The following is a 21,276-nucleotide window of genomic DNA, read 5'->3' as shown; positions in this document are numbered from 1 at the left end:
ACCTATGTTTCCAGAAGTGAATTATGAAACCCCCAAAATTCCTCTCGGCACATGACTGATGCTCCACCACTACTTCTACTTGTGATCAGAGATGCTTTTTTGTTGCCCATCTTTGCCACCAAGGCAAAAACATGTACGTGATAACACTTCCAATCAGTTCAGATCAAAAGCCTTGAGAGCTACTACACGGTACTGTATCAGGGCATTTACTATTGTTAAGGCGGCGAGCTGGCAGAATCGTTAGCATGCTGGACGAAATGCTTAGTGGTATTTTGCCTGTCGCTACATTCTGAGTTCAAATTCTGCCGAGGCCAATTTTGTCTTTCTTCCTTTTGGGGTCAGTGAAATAAGTACCGGTTACGTACGAGGATCGATGTAATTGACTAGTCCACTCCCCCCAAATTTCAGGCCTTGTGCCTATAGTTAGAATAATAATTACTATTACTAAAGAGATGAAATAAATGCATTCCTTTTGGGAAACCTCCATTCCCCCTCAGAAGTAATATAGCCAGTGATTCGGATCTTGGTCCCAGAATCACATAAATGCTACATGTGTGTGAATTTGTGTCTGTTCTTGGGTTTAATTGTAGAGTGAGCTTTCTCTTCTTCCCTTACTGACAATGAATTCACTTCCAGACACTGCTCTGTTAGCAGAATGTGTGTTCTTCATAATCAGATTCTATTCCTGTCTTCTTCCAATCATTCTGAAACCTGCTTTAGTGGCAGATATTTGTGTTTTTTCTTATAGAAACTGTGTCATCCACCCAAACTAACTGACTTCTGCTAACGACATTACTATGGAACTTGCTATTTCATAGTCGTCAACACATCTGTTGAAGTAACAATTAGAAGCAAAGAGATATGAAGAAAAGCATAAGCCAAGTATTTGTCTAATTGGTAAAGATGGAGCCATCCATTATTGAATTTCTTTAGCAAGATGTGCTGTAAATATAATTCCTAATTGAAGGCATGTGACGAGAGGCAGTTAAAAACATTTAGCTTATTAATAATGAAAGGAAAAAAAAAACAAAGACAGTTTACAAACTATCTCTTATGCTTTAATATTACCAAATTTACAGAAGTGTCTGTGGGTGTGATATGGAAAATTGCTTCAGTTTTTATGAAGAAAAGTTGATAAAAATTACAAATAAATATTACTAAAAAAATACTTTTTCCACATTGACAAAAGCAAGCGTCTTCTGTATTATTATCTCTACATGAGATTATTAACATATTTATTTTTAATGTAAATCACTGCCTTTGTTAGATTGTGTACTTTTGTCCTTGGGTAGCAGCTGTTATTGAGATGGATGAGGACAGCTGTGTAAAGAAGTGCTCATCTCTGGAGGGAACCTGTGATGAGGTCTTTTGCCCAAAGCCAGGAACTTTTCAGCATCCACTTGCATTTCTCTTCAACATTCATGTGGCTGTGTGGTAAGTAGCTTGGTTCCGGGTTCAGTTCCACTGCGTGGCATCTTGGGCAAGTGTCTTCTGCTATAGCCTTGGGCCGACCAATGCCTTGTGAGTGGATTTGGTAGACGGAAACTGAAAGAAGCCTGTCGTTTATATGTATATATATATATGTGGGTGTGTGTGTGTATGTTTGTGTGTCTGCGTTTGTCCCCCTAGCATTGCTTGACAACCGATGCTGGTGTGTTTACGTCCCCGTCACTTAGCGGTTCGGCAAAAGAGACCGATAGAATAAGTACTGGGCTTACAAAGAATAAGTCCCGGGGTCGATTTGCTCGACTAACGGCGGTGCTCCAGCATGGCCGCAGTCCAATGACTGAAACAAGTAAAAGAGTATATGCATATGCTTGCACATATACATGCATACATCTTTACATACATGCATTCTATTCATAGATATGCATTATTTATGGGATAATCCAATATTATGGTGACGCTTGTTTACTGCCGTCACAGGTTGTCAAGGCAGACGCACACTGGCACACACCCAGAATATTTACCTGTAGAAAGCATTAAAAATTGCTTTGCTTTCGTTACATTTTTTCAAGCCCCCAAAGAATCCCTCTCAACACATGGCTGTGATGTCCCCCACTACTCCTGCCCATGATTAGAGGTGCACATATTGTCACTCACTGAGAGACATGCACAAGTGGTTAAAGTCAAACAAACTGACAAAGCAAATTTGTGTCATTGAGCAGAATAGTTACTGTACATCTGCTTCAGCAACTCAGCACTGAATCTGTCTGAAATGTAATGGAAAATAGGTTTGGTTCAAAACATTGATGTCACCAAGTCACAAAAGCAACGTTTGAAAGGGAATAGTAGTCGTTTCCTTTGAATGCTTGGAGAAAAGCAAATAAATAGCGCTTCCTAACTAGAGATATGAAAAAATTAAAATTTAGCTAGTGTTGTAGGAGTGGCTGTGTGGTAAGTAGCTTACTTACGAACCACATGGTTCCGGGTTCAGTCCCACTGCGTGGAACCTTGGGCAAGTGTCTTCTACTATAGCTTTGGGCCGACCAAAGCCTTGTGAGTGGATTTGGTAGATGGAAACTGAAAGAAGCCCGTTGTATATATGTATGTGTGTGTATATATCTTCGTGTGTCTGTATTTGTCCCCCCCGACATCACTTGACAACCGATGCTGGTGTGTTTATGTCCCCGTAACTTAGCGGTTCTGCAAAAGAGACCGATACAATAAGTACTAGGCTTACAAAGAATAAGTCCTGGGGTTGATTTGCTCGACTGAAGGCAGTGCTCCAGCATGGCCACAGTCAAATGACTGAAACAAATAAAAAAGTAAGAGTAAAGAGAGTTGTGTATCCATGTTATAAGTGCTTGGACACAATGTATCTCTGCAGACATAACCTATAAATGTATTCGTGTGAGCATGTATATCTACTTATATGCAGTTTGATCCAGCCTGACCGAACTTCCTTTTCCTCCTCTCTTGGATCCTCATCTCAATTGGAACTTTATACTTCTTGGACTCTACAATCATGGTTGTTGATTTGTATATACTTATCATCGTTCATCGTTTAGCATCCGCTTTCCATGCTAGCATGGGTTGGACGGTTCAACTGGGGTCTGGGAAGCCAGAAGGCTGCACCAGGCCCAGTTTGATCTGGCAATGTTTCTACGGCTAGATGCCCTTCCTAACGCCAATCACTCCATGAGTGTAGTGGATGCTTTTTACGTGCCAGACGAGTCTGGCAAACGGCCACGATCGGATGGTGCTTTTTATGTGCCACCGGCACGGAGGCCAGGCGAGGCTGGCATATTACTATAATATTATTGTCATTCAATTAACAAGGGTTCCGAGTCAAGTCCTGGGTCCAATTTACTTAGCTAAATTTCTGGCCTTGTGTCTGAGTCAGAAATTGTGGCTTGGCTGAACCATTAAAATCTTGGACAAAATGTCTTGCTGTATTTCTTCTTTTTACATTCTGTATTCAAATCTCATAGAGGTCAACTTAGTCTTTCCTCATCCCTCTGGGGTCACTAAAATTATATAGTACCAGTCTAGTACAGGATTTGATGCTTGATGGTTTCATTATTATTGTGCTCGTATTTCATCATTTGTGTGTGTGTGGATACAGACATGACTGTGGCTAAGAAATTCACATTGTAATCATATGGGCACTGGCACAACCCCATTGAGTAACACCATGGGTTAAGTGCCTTCTACTACAGCCCCAATCTGAAAAAATCCTTGTAAGTGCTAGACGGAAACTGAAAGGAGCCCATCGTGTGTGTGTGTGTGCTCATAATTGCCTTGTCTTGACATCGCAAACTAATTGTAAATGATCATCTCTATCAAACAAGCAGCGATGTTTGGTTGCAATAGGAAGTGTATCTGGCTGTAAATCTGCTTCAGTGGATTCTGTTTGGTCCATATGGCTGTGTGGTAAGAAGCTTGCTTCCCAACCACATATTTCTAGGTTCAGTCCCACTGTGTTTCACCTTGGGCAAGTATCAGGCCAACCAAAGCTTTGTGAGTGAATTTGATAGACGGAAACTGAAAGAAGACCGTCGTGTGTGTCTTTGTGTTTGTTTCCCACCACTGCTTTAAAACTGGAAACAAGTATTGGGGTCGATTCATCATCATTTAGCATCTGTTGTCCATGCTGGCTTGGGTTGAACAGTTTGACCAGGGCTGGCAAGCTAGAAGGCTGCACCAGACTCCAGTCTGATTTGGCATGGTTTCTACAGCTGGATGCTCTTCCCAACGCCAACTACTCTGAGAATGTAATGGGTGCTTTTATGTACCATTTGCATGATATTAGTATCTGCCACAGTTGTGATTTTACTTGACGGGTCTTCTCAAGCTGGACATAATGCCAAAGGTCTTGGTCATTGTCTTCATGAGACCCAACTCTTGAAAGGAGCTCAGCCACTTTGCCTCTGTGAGGCCCAACACTCAAAAGGTGCTTTTTATGTGCCACTGTCATTGGTGCCAGTTACAAACCATCAGCCATGACTATGATTTCAGTTGGCTTGACGGGTTTTCTCAAGCACAGCATATTGCCAAAAGTTTCCATCACTAGTCATTGCGTCTGTGTGGAGGCGCAATGGCCCAGTGGTTAGGGCAGCGGACTCGCGGTCATAAGATCACGGTTTCAATTCCCAGACCGGGCGTTGTGAATTTTTATTGAGTGAAAACACCTAAAGCTCCATGAGGCCCCGGCAGGGAATGGTGGTGATCCCTGCTGTACTCTTTCACCACAACTTTCTCTCACTCTTTTTTCCTGTTTCTGTTGTATCTGTATTTCAAAGGGCCGGCCTTGTCACTCTCTGTGTCACGCTGAATATCCCCGAGAACTACGTTAAGGGTGAACGTGTCTGTGGAGTGCTCAGCCACTTACACGTTAATTTCACGAGCAAGCTGTTCCGTTGATTCAGATCAACCGGAACCCTCGTCGTCGTAACCGACGGAGTGCTTCCATCCATTGCGTCTGTGAGGCGCAAAGTTGGAAGATCATGCTTCACCACCTCATCCCATGTCTTCTTGAGTCTACCTCCACCACAGGTTCCCTCCACAGAAATTAGCACTTCTTTACACAGCTGTCTTCATCCATCTGTATCACATGACCATACCAGCACAGTTGTCTCTCTTGCACATCACATCTGATGCTTCTTATGCTCGACTTTTCTCTCAAGATGTTTACACTCTATTAGCATGCATATCTAGCGAAGCATACTGGCTTCATTTCTTTGAAGCCTATGCATGTCCTCAGCTGTCACAACCCATGTTTCACTGCTGTGTAGCATAGCTGTTTACACACAGGTATCTTACAATCTGCCTGAGATAATTTGAATAATGGCGTATTGGTTAAGAGCGTGGGCTATTAACCCCAAGATTATGAATTCGATTCCAGGCAGTGACATGAATAATAATAATAGTAATATCGCAAAATACCTTAGGACTGAAAACCCAGGTTCGAAATTTCCCCAAGACACCTGATGAAGGCTGGAGGGTATATCATCTGAAACATTGTGTTAATAACAAACATAATGAGGACAAATATCCATCTAATGTAAATAATGTTGAGAATTTTTGTTATATGGTATTAACCCTTTCGTTACTGTATTTATTTTGAGATGTTCTGTGTTTCTTTCAATTACTTTAAATATAATAAAGAATTTAGTAAAATAACTTAGTTATCATTCAGCTTATATTAGGAACATAAATTGTGACTAAGGTTTGGTGGAAGATTTTAATTGAAACCTTAAGAAAACAAGACATTTGTACAACAGAGCCAGAGCCAGTTTCAGCCGGTTTGGTAACAAAAGGGTTAACACGGTAGTATTTCTCTGTCTCTTTACATATACACACATGTACACACAGATTGAAAAAAAGGTATGCTCAATTTAATTAATAGTTTTGTTTTTGTTTTTTAAAACTTAGTTTTACTGTAGCAAATAGCCCATATAAAGACGATGTTAGCATCAGTTTTTTTGTATTTACATGAAAATTTTGGAATGTAGTGTAAACCAATAACACACAATACATCAAAAAACTAATACAAAATGTTATTTGTCTAATAACATAAAACAAATTGAATATATAAGTAATTTTAAAAAGAAAAAGGCATAAAGCTTATTCTCTTTGAAAGAAAATGAGTTTCTGTTTTTATTTTCACTTCCACTTTTCTCTGCCTTCATGGATTAAACGGAATTCATTGAAGCAGAAATTTATATGGTTAGGTGCTCTTGTCGCCGTCTCTTAGCTGTCTCCAAACAAGCTAATATTTTCCCATGGTCTGATAAGTTTGCATGGAAGATTAAGAATAAGGCTTATTTGCATTTGTCATACAGTGTTGAGGCAAAAATACAAACACCTGAGCCTACACGTGCACACTCACTCACTCAAACATGTATATACACAGATGTGTATATATCCTGCTTTTTTCAGATTCCATCTACCTAAGCACTGGTCAGATTGAGGCTCTAGTTGAAGGCTTTGGCCTATAGTACCATATAGTGGAACTGAACCTGAAACCATGTGATTCCCCCATCATTCACCTGCCTCTTCTCTCTCGGTAGTAAATCTTAACTTGTCATTAGTCTCTCTCTCTTTCTCTCATAATACCTGGGTATCGAGAAATTATATTGGATGCCAATATATACAACTAGCAGTATCGCCCGGCGTTGGACGGGTTTGTAATGGAAATAACTATATAAGCATTTTTAGAGAGTTATAGCCGAAAAATAGCAAAAAAATGCATTAAAAATGGGGAAAAAATGATGGTAAACTTTTTTTTAAATCGTTGACTCATCGTAGACATTTTTAGAGTCATTTCCCTTATATAATAGCGAAAAAATGCATTAAAATGGAAAAAAATGATGGTAAATTTTTTTTTAAATCGTAGACTCATCGTAGACGCGCACTAATACCCAGAAGGGCTCGATATGAATCACGACTATAAGATACCCGGTTTTGGTTAAACTGCACCGCAAAATGTGGGAGTAGTTAGGAATCTAAATCGTAGGAGACAGACAGCACACAACCTCACTTTTATATATACAATGTAATCCATCATTTATTTTTTGTTTTCGTTAACCTTTCTGTGCTGTTAGCCATCACCCCATCCCCCTTTTTCATTAACATTCTTTATGAAATCGGTCACACCCAGTAGGACTAAAAACAAGATCTATTGAACGATGGCTGAGCTCCCTGTGGACCTCTCTCCATCCAGCTGGAGTGAGGCAATGACAAACAATCCCAATATCTCTGCTGAGAAAATACTGTAACAGGATGGGAGGTCCCTGCACTGGAAGGGTGCAGCTCGCATCCTTTTACATTAAATATTAATCGAAGGAAAGAGTCAAGACTTCCGATTTAACTTCAACAGTATAAATATTTATTTCTTGATTCGCAATGTATACATTCTTCTTTCTGGGCGAATCGGCAGCCTAGGAGCTTATCACAGTAGTCAAGTGGAGTGAGCCAAATCCTGTCCGTTCAGGCATAGCAGAGACACGCCACGAGGTAGCAGTTTGAGAGAGCTGATAAAACACGACTGTCTTGTTCAGCTGCTGGCGTTCGAGAGAACGATACAAGGGAATTTCGCTGCTGCTAGTTTTCTGCGTATGCGCATGAGGGAACTTCTGGCGGGCCTCCAGGAAGAATCCAGCTCTGCGCATGCGCAAACGTCTGGCGGGCCTCCCGGAAGAATCCAGCTCTGCGCATGAGGGAACTTCTGGCGGGCCTCCTGGAAGAATCCAGCTCTGCGCATGAGGGAACTTCCGGCGGGCCTCCTGGAAGAATCCAGCTCTGTGCATGCGCATGAGGGAACTTCCGGCGGGCCTCCCGGAAGAATCCAGCTCTGCGCATAAGGGAACTTCTGGCGGGCCTCCCGGAAGAATCCAGCTCTGCACATGCGCATAAGGGAACTTCTGGCGGGCCTCCCGGAAGAATCCAGCTCTGCGCATGCGCATGAGGGAACTTCTGGCAGGCCTCCTGGAAGAATCCAGCTCTGCGCATGCGTGCTGGAGATTTCCAAGATGGCATCACTACAATACCTTGAGAAAATCAGAATGAAGTAATGCAATGGCTTGGTCCAAAGGCACTCCTCATTCTGAATGTAGGAGACTCTTGTTGTAGTGTCATCAGCACTCTGCAAAAGCCTATCCTACATGGCTATGATGACACATGTTTACAGCTGATTGTTTCTGTGATACAGTTTTTCTCTCTCACCAGCAAACATGTAGCTACTTTCTGAGTTCAGATGTTGCCAAGGTTGATTTTGCCCTTCATCCTTTCAAGATTTGATAAAGATAAGTTCCAATTGAGTACTTGGGTTTATGTAATCAATGAACCCTGCCCTCGAAATGGTTGGCCTTGTGCCAAAATTTGAACCAATCAACAACATAATTATTATGATACAAGGTGGGCAAGCTGGCAGAATTATTGGCATGCTTAGTGGTATTTCATCTGGTTTTACGTCCAAGGTTCAAATTTCATTCTGGTCAGTTTTGCTTTTCATGCTTTTAGGGGTCAATAAAATATGGACCAGCCAAGTACTGGGGATTGATGTAATCAAATTATCCTCTCCCTAAAACTACTGGTCTTGTGTCAAAATTTCAAACCATCAGTTACAAGGCAACAAGTTGGCCGAATTGTTAGCAATTGTTAGGCGCAGGAGTGGCTGTGTGGTAAGTAGCTTGCTAACCAACCACATGGTTCCGGGTTCAGTCCCACTGCGTGGCATCTTGGGCAAGTGTCTTCTGCTATAGCCCCGGGCCGACCAAAGCCTTGTGAGTGAATTTGGTAGATGGAAACTGAAAGAAGCCTGTCGTATATATGTATATATATGTGTGTGTGTTTGTTCCTCTAGCATTGCTTGACAACCGATGCTGGTGTATTTACGTCCCCCGTCACTTAGCGGTTCGGCAAAAGAGACCGATAGAATAAGTACTGGGCTTACAAAGAATAAGTCCCGGGGTCGATTTGCTCGACTAAAGGCGGTGCTCCAGCATGGCCACAGTCAAATGACTGAAACAAGTAAAAGAGTATGATGGGCAAAATGCTTAACAATATTTCATCTGGCTTTGTTGTGAGCTCAAATTCCACCAAGGTTGATTTTTACCTTTAATCCTCTCAGGGTTGAGAAAATAAGGACTGGGTTCATCATCATCATCATCGTTTAGCGTCCACTTTCCATGCTAGCATGGGTTGGACGGTTCAACTGGGGTCTGGGAAGCCAGAAGGCTGCACCAGGCCCAGTTTCTGGCAATGTTTCTACAGCTGGATGCCCTTCCTAATGCCAACCACTCCATGAGTGTAGTGGGTGCTTTTTACGTGCCACCGGCACAGGTACCAGACGAGTCTGGCAAACGGCCACGATCGGATGGTGCTTTTAATGTGCCACCGTCCACGAACGGATGGTGCTTTTTATATGCCACTAGCACCCTCCCTCTAAATTGCTAGCTTTGTGCCAAAATTTGAAATCATTATCATTTTATTATTATTATTATTATTATTATTATTAAGGTGGTGAGCTGGCAGAATTGTTAGCATGCTGGGCAAAATGCTTAGTGGTATATCACCTATCGCTATGTTCTGAGTTCAAATTGTACTGAGGTTGACTTTGCTTTTCATCCTTTTGGGGTTGATAGAATAAATACCTGTTGAAAACTGGGGTGAATGTAATTGACTCATCCCTGCCCCTAAAACTGCTGCCTTTGTGGCAAAATTTAAAGCCATTATTATTATTATTATTATTATTATTATCTCTTTGAAGGGACCTTTACTTGATTCTTTGCATTGGCGGATCCTGAAGGTGCACAGCAACCTTGGAAATGTATCAGTGTTGGTAGTTGGATATTTGGAAACAGCTGTTGCAAGAAGAGAAACATCCGAGTGAATATTGAAACTTTTCACTTTTGCTTTCAAGAAGCATTTTGTTATTATATTTTTTATTTTTTTTTTTAGCTTTTGTTTGTTTTTTTTCTTTATTAGTTTGGCTGATAGAAACCTGTGGCACTTCCTGGCGTTACTTTTCACTGTTTTTTTTGTTTTTTTGTTTTTTTTTTGTTTTTTTTTTCAACATTTGTTATCTTTTCTTTTTTGTATCCATTCAAGCAGAATTGATATAATGAGGGTAACAGGGTTAACAATATTGTAAACAAGTTCAATTCCTACCATGTTTTGAGTTTTTGGAACATCAGAATAAATTGAATAGTTTGAGGAGGACCTTAGTGTGAGGTTTGATGATGATGATGGCCAGGACATTTTCCCATGGTAATTGGACTTGCAGAGCAATAAAGAAAAGCTTTGAGGGGTTTTATTGTTTGCAGTTTTCAAAGTAAGCTAAACAGCAAATGCTGTGTGTGTGTGTGTATAGGAAAGCCTTTTACTTAAGCAGCTGGCCATTTTTGGTTGAGGAGTGATTAAGATTCTTCAAAGTTGTTAGGCCTGTTAATCTCATTGGTTACAGTTTTGATAACCCAGAGCCTGTCCAATGCATGGAAGTACCTTAGTTTTCATATCATGGCAACCCTATAGAGTGGGTAAGGTTTTTTTTTGTTTTTTTTTTTGCTCTAATGGGACTAATTAAATTGATACTGTTAATATTGTTACTCCTGCAAGTTAAATGCCATCGGGGAAAAAAAAACTGAAGTAGGGAGGAAATTCAATTGGAGGAGTGAAGTGGTTTGAGGGAGGGATTAGACAATGTGGGTGATGAGTCTTTGCTAAATTTGCTTTATAGCCAAATTGTTGTAGGTCTGGGAACTTTTTTAACCAATTACCCTAAAATATATCTATTTATGCCAATGTTACCCACTTTATTTGAAAGGAAGAAAATCATAGATTCTTTGAATTCAAAATGTTTATTGAATCTATTTACATGTCCATTATGTTGGACAGATGCAGTGTTGGAAGAAGAAAAATTTCTGTCATAGCAAGGAACACGTTTTTTATATAATTTATGTCTAACGAGTCCTCATTTCCCTCAAGAATTTTATTTTTACCTTTTACCTGAAATTGAATAATTTACCCCGATTTATTGTCTTCTATTTTCGGTCTGTCTTCCATACTTGGCGTTTTCTCTCTAATTCTGATATAGATTCAGCTCTGAGAATTAGATCATTGGCTTTAAGGCAATTCTTATAGAGAACCAGTCTTAAACTTATGTCATGGCCGGTAGGATTATCATGAATAGGAAATGACAGAATATTGACAGTTCTGCATGTAATGAATGCACAACACCTGTGATAAATTAACGAGATTTATTTCACTGCACAAGTAATTTTCTTGTTGGTTGTGAAATAGCTGCTGCAACGAATTTGATACAATGTGAAAAATAATCCTGTAGCTATTACAAATTGTTGATTAAGAAGGCTTTGTAATTAAGCTTGCCAAGACAGGAGAAAATATACACTTTGAATTCATATCGGCCAACTCTAACGGAATCTTATAGTTGCATAAGAGCTCTGATAACCATTATTAAAAACAGCAAGAGAGTTTATGGAGCTGAGCTGCATGTTGCCACACACTAAAAATTGGCGCTCAGAAATGTGCCTATTTGTAGGTCTTGTTTAGAGAATATCTTAGAAGCTCCAAGAGTTTTCTGTTAAATGATGTCTGATGGATCTGTTACGTGATTGGTCCGTTACTTGGCCTCTCACATGAACAAGCTGTTGCTATACCGTGATTTTAACATGGATTCTTTGGAGGCATCATTGCTGGACAGTAGCTGACTGTTTTTCAATTCTGGCAGTACTCTAAACATGTGTCAGCAGCATGGGTTGTTGTTGGCAAAAGAACCATCTAGAATAGGTGTTCTCGACCATTTTTTACTTGTGGACCCTCTTGTTTCCTATTTTACTCAGATAGGCCCTCTTAACCATTCGATGCTTGAAAAAATCCCGTTGTGTTTTTATAAAACTTGCACACATACATGAATACTTAAAAATGTATATAATAAAGATTTACAATAGAAGTTAAATCAGAACTTGTCACCTTACAGGTAAATTGCAATTTACAGGCAAAAAAAAGTAGAAACAAAGTAAATTTGAAAATATTTATAAAATGTAATCATACATTTAAAAAAAAATTTATTCTTTGTTTAGGGAGAAGTATGTAGAATAAAATAGATTGTACAGAATATTGGCTGGAATACTTAGAAATATGTGATTGTATTTGAATTATGAGCTTGCAGTAAAATTTCTTTCTTTTCTTCTTTTTTTTCTTCTATTTTTTATTGGGTGGGTGATCCTTTAGTTAACAGAAGGTGTTGACGGGGTGTATATATAAATAAATACTCTCTCATAAGAGTGTGTAGTTTTGCTTAAATTTCTGGAAATAATTTGTAGTTAAAGAAAAGTCTACTCACGAGTCGAGAAACGCGTGGTTTCGAATGAATAGGAATATAAGTGACGGTCAATTTCGTTTGTAGCTGTGAAGCTTGCTGCTGACCAGCGTGGAGAGGAGTGAAAACACGTCTTTATACTTCAACAATCAACGGTAATATTCGGTATATAATAATAATATTCACAATATTTCTGTCATAGAAACTTGTAAAACATCCCATTCTACATATTGCGCCCTTGCAAAATGCCCATTGGAAAGAAGTTTCAACTGTCCATCCACTGGGAGTTTTGTTGATGCAGCCATTCACGGCACCCTCAATTTTTTAATTTTTTTTTATTGTGGAGATTGGCTTAATTGAGAGGGATGTCTCTCTGGCAGGCTTTGGCTTTCTGTCCTATTTTGTTGAAGGAATAACGTTTCCTCAACTGTGTTGCTACAGTTGCTTGGAGAGCTGCAGATGGTCACGCTGCTTCAAGCCCCTCCTGATTTGCTATATAATATGAACACTCTTGGAATGGTTGGCTACACGCTTGGAGTGGTGGTGTGTGTTAGGAAGGACATCCAGGTATCACCATCATTTATTACCCAGTGTACCAACTGGATAATAGCTTATTATTTGATTCAGCTGATCTACGCTGCCCATGTACCTGTTATAATCAAGGTTTACAAACAGGGTGCCGTTTTCATCTACACATGGTTGTGCATAGGTAGATAGATTTCTTTTCAGCTCTTGGATTATTTCACTTTTTTTTTGTTTTAATTTTGCTTTTTTCATATCCACTGACAACCCTTTTCTACTAGCATCATCATCATTTTCGACCATGGTCGAGACTCATAGTCTTTTCAAATGGCTAATAATGTGTGCGCGCGCCACTACTGCGCACATTGGAAAGCATTGTACAACCATGTACTAAAGAAGATCTTTCCACCTCCATGAAACAAAGCTGTTCCCGCTGGACGTCAACCCAGTATTTCTAAACGGACCGAGTGATTTATTATAAGGTTATCTCCCTAGATAGATTGCCTTCACTACGACTAAGGATCCCTTTCTACACACATCTGTAGTGACCGTTACATATTAGGGAATCAAAGAGTTGCTTAAATTCTGCAACAACAGACAATAAACACCATCAGATCTACCAGTGGATAGATGCTGAGGTCTTTCAAACAAACACACACACACCACACACACCACACACACACACACATATATATATATTATATATATATATATACAAAATGAGAAAATGGAGAAACATACCTAAATCAATCATCAACCATCAGATAATACCCAATCAATATTAAACCATTACACAACAGTAATGACATTATACATAATATATTACAAATATAACAAGACATAGAAATAAAAATACATTTACATTGTAGCTGACAGCTGTTTCGGCCGTGAAGACAGGTATGTCCCATTTAACCTATTAGCCATATAAAGCAGGTATAAATGAGACATTAACAAGAATGTCTCACGGCCTCTTCAGAGAATTTAATGTAAGTATGAAAAAAATTTACATATAAATATAAAAATGTGTGCATACACACTCATAATTCTACACATATATATACACAATAATACAATATAAACAATATATATCAATATACATTAACAAACACAATAATGTTCCATATTGAACTCATAGTTCTATAACCAACATCAAGGAAATACATGTACACTCACATTTAAATTTGAAGCAGGCATATATATTTAACAGTCCGTATAACCACACAAAAAGTCACTAATATTAAAATAATAATAATATAAACCATGATTGTACCATGTAAAGCAAGCGGACATCCACAATATATATCTAAATATTCGACTATTCACCTATATATATATATATATATATATATATATATATATATATATATATATATGCACCTAGAAGTGGTTGATAGCTACTGTGTTATATAGGTAATCAGGTCAGTAGTGGAGGTGGATGCGCCAAGAGCATAGCTGCTAGAATAAGATTAAGCAGGGCAAAGTTCAGAGAGCTATCTTGTTGGTAACAAAGGGCCTCTAGACTATCTGTCTAGTTACATCATCATACATACAATCTCGGGACATTGCACTTTTGTGCACACATCTTAATGTAAATTCATTCTCCTCACATCTCCCTTCTTTACAATCATTGCAAGGGGTATTACTGTAGTCAATATACACACAAAGTCCAATCCCTGGCAATATTTGGAACCCTAATTATCAACTTTGAATAAACTCAGTTATATATTCATTGTCATACTGATAAAAGAAACTTTCTTCGAATTCCATGAGTATGTTTTCTTTAAATTTAATTGTCCATAAACAATTTATTTTCCTTTTCCTTTCTTTGAAAAAGAATAATGAAGTATGCTTTCTAGCAATTAACACAGTTCAACTCGTTAACTTGAAATTCGATATTTAAAACAGTTTGTGAATTTCTCTTTTCTAAATTTAAAGACTTATCTCTGTCGTTGGTCACCTCTCCTTCATACAGTGATAGCAGTGTTACATGACACATATTTAAGATGGGTTACATTCTTTACAGTGCAGTGGCCATGCTTTTGAAGGTGAAAGAAGATGGAATATTGTTAGTTACATAATACAACTAGTGCTATCAGGGGGGAAACTGAACTATTTAATACTAAAGGAAGAGAAGTGGATGGGAGTGAAAGAAAATAGCCAACAATATCTGCCTGTTTCTCTATTTCTCTCACTCACACATACACACATCCTCCTCATCATCATTTTTAATTCGTTTTCTATGCTGGCATGGGTTGGATAGTTCGGCAGAAGCTGGGCAGCTGCAGAGCTGCTCAGGCACCAATTGCCAGTTTTGGCATAGTTTCTGCGGTTGCATGCCCTTCCTAATGCCAACCACACACACATATTCACAAACAATTTTAAAAACTTACCTCATCTAAAATGGGAATGGTTTCCACCTCAGAATAGAACATCTCTTTCTTTATTATGGAGAGGGGTGTAAACAATTATCGCCATCATTGTCGTTGGCATTCATATTTGCACCATGTATGATAATTATATTTTATGGATAATCCGAGGTGGGCCCCAGTGACGGCTTCCAGCAATGGTGTTATTTTCTTATGGCATAGTTTCTGCGGTTGCATGCCCTTCCTAATGCCAACCACACAAACAATTTTAAAAACTTACCTCATCTAAAATGGGAATGGTTTCCACCTCAGAATGGAACATCTCTTTCTTTATTATGGAGATGTAAACAATTATTACCATCATTGTCGTTGGCATTCATATTTGCACCATGTACGATAAGTTTATGGATAATTCCGAGGTGGGCCCCGGAGACGGCTTCCAGAAATAGTTTTGTTTTCTTATGGCAAAGTTTCTGCGGTTGCATGCCCTTCCTAATGCCAACCACACGCACACATATTCACAAACAATTTTAAAAACTTACCTCATCTAAAATGGGAATGGTTTCCACCTCAGAATGGAAATCTCTTTTTTTATTATGGAGAGGTGTAAACAATTATTACCATCATTGTCGAGAGCATTTACATTTGCACCATGTATGATGAGTTTATGGATAATTCGAGGTGGGCCCCGGAGGAGACGGCTTCAAGCAATGGTGTTATTTTCTTATGGCATAGTTTCTGCGGTTGCATGCCCTTCCTAATGCCAACCACACACACACATATTCACAAACAATTTTAAGAACTTACCTCATCTAAAATGGGAATATTTTCCACCTCAGAATAGAACATCTCTTTTTTTATTATGGAGAGGTGTAAACAATTATTACCATCATGTCGACGGCATTCATTATATTGCACCAGTATGATGAGTTTATGGATAATTCCGAGGTGGGCCCCGGACGGCTTCAAGCAATGGTGTTATTTTCTTATGGCGTAGTTTCTGCGGTTGCATGCCCTTCCTAATGCCAACCACACACACACATTCACAAACAATTTTAAGAACTTACCTCATCTAAAATGGGAATATTTTCCACCTCAGAATGGAACATCTTTTTTTTATGGAGAGGTGTAACAATGTTACCTATTAATCATTGTCGACAGCATTTACATTTGCACCATGTATGATAAGTTTATGGATAATTCCGAGGTGGGCCCGGAGACGGCTTCCAGAAATGGTGTTATTTTCTTATGGCATAGTTTCTGCGGTTGCATGCCCTTCCTAATGCCAACCACACACACATATTCACAAACAATTTTAAGAACTTACCTCATCTAAAATGGGAATATTTTCCACCTCAGAATGGAACATCTCTTTTTTTATTATGGAGAGGTGTAAACAATTATTACCATCATTGTCGACAGCATTTACATTTGCACCGTGTATGATGAGTTTATGGATAATTTCGAGGTGGGCCCCGGAGACGGCTTCCAGCAATGGTGTTATTTTGTTATGGCATAGTTTCTGCGGTTGCATGCCCTTCCTAATGCCAACCACACACACACATATTTTACAAACAATTTTAAAAGCTTACCTCATCTAAAATGGGAATGGTTTCCACCTGAGAATAGAACATCTCTTTCTTTATTATGGAGAGGTGTAAACAATTATTACCATCATTGTCGTTGGCATTCATATTTGCACCATGTATGATAATTTTATGGATAATTCCGAGGTGGGCCCCGGAGACTGCTTCCAGAAATGGTGTTATTTTCTTATGGCATAGTTTCTGCAGTTGCATGCCCTTCCTAATGCCAACCACACACACATATTCACAAACAATTTTAAAAACTTACCTCATCTAAAATGGGAATATTTTCCACCTCAGAATAAAACATCTCTTTCTTTATTATGGAGAGGTGTAAACAATTATTACCATCATTGTCGTTGGCATCCATATTTGCACCATGTATTATGAGTTTATGGATAATTCCGAGGTGGGCCCCGGAGACGGCTCCAGCAATGGTGTTATTTTCTTATGGCATAGTTTCTGTGGTTGCATGCCTTCCTAATGCCAACCACACACACATATTCACAAACAATTTTAAAAACTTACCTCATCTAAAATGGGAATATGCTCCTCCTCAGAATGGAACATCTCTTTCTTTATTATGGAGAGGTGTAAACAATTATTACCATCATTGTCGTTGGCATTCATATTTGCACCATGTATGATAATTTTATGGATAATTCCGAGGTGGGCCCCGGAGACGGCTTCCAGAAATGGTGTTATTTTCTTATGGCAAAGTTTCTGCGGTTGCATGCCCTTCCTAATGCCAACCACACACACACATATTCACAAACAATTTTAAAAACTTACCTCATCTAAAATGGGAATGGTTTCCACCTCAGAATGGAACATCTCATTTGTTATTATGGAGAGGTGTAAACAATTATTACCATCATTGTCGACGGCATTCATATTTGCACCATGTATGATGAGTTTATGGATAATTCCGAGGTGGGCCCCGGAGACAGCTTCAAGCAATGGTGTCATTTTCTTATGGCATGGTTTCTGCGGTTGCATGCCCTTCCTAATGCCAACCACACACACATATTCACAAACAATTTTAAGAACTTACCTCATCTAAAATGGGAATGGTTTCCACCTCAGAATGGAATATCTCTTTTTTTATTATGGAGAGGTGTAAACAATTATTACCATCATTGTCGACAGCATTCATATTTGCACCATGTATGATGAGTTTATGGATAATCTCGAGGTGGGCCCCGGAGACAGCTTCAAGCAATGGTGTCATTTTCTTATGGCATAGTTTCTGCGGTTGCATACCCTTCCTAATGCCAACCACACACACATATTCACAAACAATTTTAAGAACTTACCTTATCTAAAATGGGAATTTTTTCCACCTCAGAATGGAACATCTCTTTCTTTATTATGGAGCTATGTAAACAATTATTACCATCATTGTCGACAGCATTTACATTTGCACCATGTATTATGAGTTTATGGATAATTCCGAGGTGGGCCCCGGAGACGGCTTCCAGTAATGGTGTCATTTTCTTATGGCATAGTTTCTGCGGTTGTATGCCCTTCCTAATGCCAACCACACACACATTCACAAACTATTTTAAAAACTTACCTCATCTAAAATGGGAATGGTTTCCACCTCAGAATAGAACATCTCTTTTTTTATTATGGAGAGGGGTAAACAATTATTACCATCATTGTCGACAGCATTTACATTTGCACCATGTATGATAATTTTATGGATAATTCCGAGGTGGGCCCCGGAGACGGCTTCCAGCAATGGTGTTATTTTCTTATGGCATAGTTTCTGCGGTTGCATGCCCTTCCTAATGCCAACCACACACACATATTCACAAACAATTTTAAAAACTTACCTCATCTAAAATGGGAATATGTTCCTCCTCAGAATGGAACCTCTCTTTTTTTATTATGGAGAGGGGTAAACAATTATTACCATCATTGTCGTTGGCATTCATATTTGCACCATGTATGATTAGTTTATGGATAATTCCGAGGTGGGCCCCGGTGACGGCTTCCAGCAATGGTGTTATTTCCTTATGGCATAGTTTCTGCGGTTGCATGCCCTTCCTAATGCCAACCACACACACACATATTCACAAACAATTTTAAGAACTTACCTCATTTAAATGGGAATGGTTTCCACCTCAGAATAGAACATCTCTTTTTTTATTATGGAGAGATTTAAACAATTATTACCATCATTGTCGTTGGCATTCATATTTGCACCATGTATGATTAGTTTATGGATAATTCCGAGGTGGGCCCCGGTGACGGCTTCCAGCAATGGTGTTATTTCCTTATGGCATAGTTTCTGCGGTTGCATGCCCTTCCTAATGCCAACCACACACACACATATTCACAAACAATTTTAAAAACTTACCTCATCTAAAATGGGAATGGTTTCCAACTCAGAATGGAATATCTCTTTTTTTATTATGGAGAGATGTAAACAATTATTACCATCATTGTCGACAGCATTTACATTTGCACCATGTATGATAATTTTATGGATAATTCCGAGGTGGGCCCCGGAGACAGCTTCAAGCAATGGTGTCATTTTCTTATGGCATAGTTTCTGCGGTTGCATACCCTTCCTAATGCCAACCACACACACACATATTCACAAACAATTTTAAAAACTTACCTCATCTAAAATGGGAATATGTTCCTCCTCAGAATGGAACCTCTCTTTTTTTATTATGGAGAGGGGTAAACAATTATTACCATCATTGTCGACAGCATTTACATTTGCACCATGTATGATGAGTTTATGGATAATTCCGAGGTGGGCCCCGGAGACGGCTTCCAGCAATGGTGTCATTTCCTTATGATTCCCAATATCCAGTGTCACTACTGTAGCACATGTGTATGTTGTCGCAATTATATCCATCACATGTTTGACTAAACTAAAAAATTGGTCAAAAGATATACAGTCCTGGTTATGGTATGGAAGTGATAAATTCCAAACTTCATTGTGCCCTAGGCCATGCTGACTTAGATCATTTCTCTTCTTTCTGAATTATAACTATACCCACAGCAGTACCCCATATTTGCTTCACAAATCTTCCAGACTTTGATTCCCTACTTTGTGGGTTTTCCTGGCATATATCATAGGAAATGTATTCTGCCTTTATCAACGGATAGGTATGTAACAGGATCTGGATTCGGTATCACTGGAGGGGTGTCCGATCTGATCCCGTCACCTTCAATTTTAGTTAAAAATAACAGACAAGTCAGGTTGTCTACGAACACAGCAAAGTAATGGTGTTTATTTCTCGTCGTAATGTAGAACTGGTGTACGTGTTCTCTGGAGGGAAACCGACAGCCGAATCTGTAGTACTGATTCTTGTTTGTTGGTCGAAATGATTCGTCGTGGTTCGCTGCTTGGCTGGTATGAAGTCCACAGAGACTGCCAGTACACGTCCGTTCTCGAAGGCTGTTAGGGCCAGAAAGGATGAATGAGCGAACAGCGTTTTAGGGGTCAGTTTCCCCGCACATGCGCATGGGGGAAGACTTCCGGTGGCCAACTGGAAGCAATCCCATTCTGCGCATGTGCGCTGAACCTTACACAGCAGCATCACTACATGTATGTACCTGGGTTGTAGAGTCGTTTTTATGCATTTGATGACAGGTCTGATTTTAAATTATGGATTGAAGTTTGGTACTCCACATATGAGTAGGTCCAGTCTCTTCTGAAAAATTGTTTGTAAAAATAGTTTTAAATTCATTTTGATACAGCACATGCTTTTGTTTTTCACTTGTATGGTGTTCAATTTCTTTGTATCTTCCGTTGAAAACTTCTCAAATTCAGATTCACTGCTTGATTGCATGAAACTGTTATCCATTTTAAAACTTGAAAAACAATTGCCAAAGAAAAAAATGTAGAAAAAATATCTCCCAAAATTCGCAGAGCTCAGATATCGCACCAAATAATGTTGGGTGCTGTAACACAACTATTTACAAACTGAAATTGTGTTTCACAAATGTACTAATGAGATTTGTGCTGAAATTCACGTTGGTCGTCTAAACCAAAAATATTTTCGGCTGGCTATATAGTCAGGTTGCTCTTTAAAGGGGTAAATCTTGCTGGAAATATTTTGTTACTCCGGAATCCAGTGAGATTCTCTTGCAGATATCTACATAAGTAACATTAACTTCAAAAAGAAGTGTTACCCAACATGGTCTATTTAACTTCAGTATGTTGCTAAACTGACCTGGCATATAATTTTGCAAGTTTTTTCAGCTGTTCAGTATACAAGGTCATCCTGATGCAGATTACTGCTAGTCGATTCCAAACTAGGAATTTGTAACAATGCACGACATGCAATATTCATTTTCTAGAGTGGTACTTTTTCGAGAAAGGACTAATATCTCCTTTGGAGGATATTAGATCAATGTTTCGGCCTTGAAACTCTTTATTAAATTAATTTTGTCATATATTGGATAAATAAAATGTATTACATTTAGCTGTAACCATTTGTTAGCCAGAAACGAGATAATAGTGTCCCAAAGTGCATGAAAACAACCTGAG

The 21,276-nt window shown here is 39.0% G+C and overlaps 1 protein-coding gene across 1 annotated transcript in view; it reads left to right on the top strand.

Moving 5' to 3' along the window:
• Nucleotides 1-10,770, top strand: part of LOC115216800 (protein MIS12 homolog) — an 83,175-nt gene extending 72,405 nt beyond the window's left edge. Inside the window, exon 8 of the mRNA XM_029786380.2 lies at nt 9,716-10,770. Coding sequence (XP_029642240.1) covers nt 9,716-9,729 — 14 coding nt within the window. The 3' untranslated portion in view covers nt 9,730-10,770. The remainder of the gene's footprint in view (nt 1-9,715) is intronic.
• The last annotated feature ends 10,506 nt before the right edge of the window (nt 10,771-21,276 follow it).

The sequence above is a fragment of the Octopus sinensis genome, linkage group LG10 (genome assembly GCF_006345805.1).
Source record: "Octopus sinensis linkage group LG10, ASM634580v1, whole genome shotgun sequence".
NCBI classification, from domain to species: Eukaryota; Metazoa; Mollusca; class Cephalopoda; order Octopoda; family Octopodidae; genus Octopus; species Octopus sinensis.
This window is presented reverse-complemented; position numbering and strand designations above follow the sequence as displayed.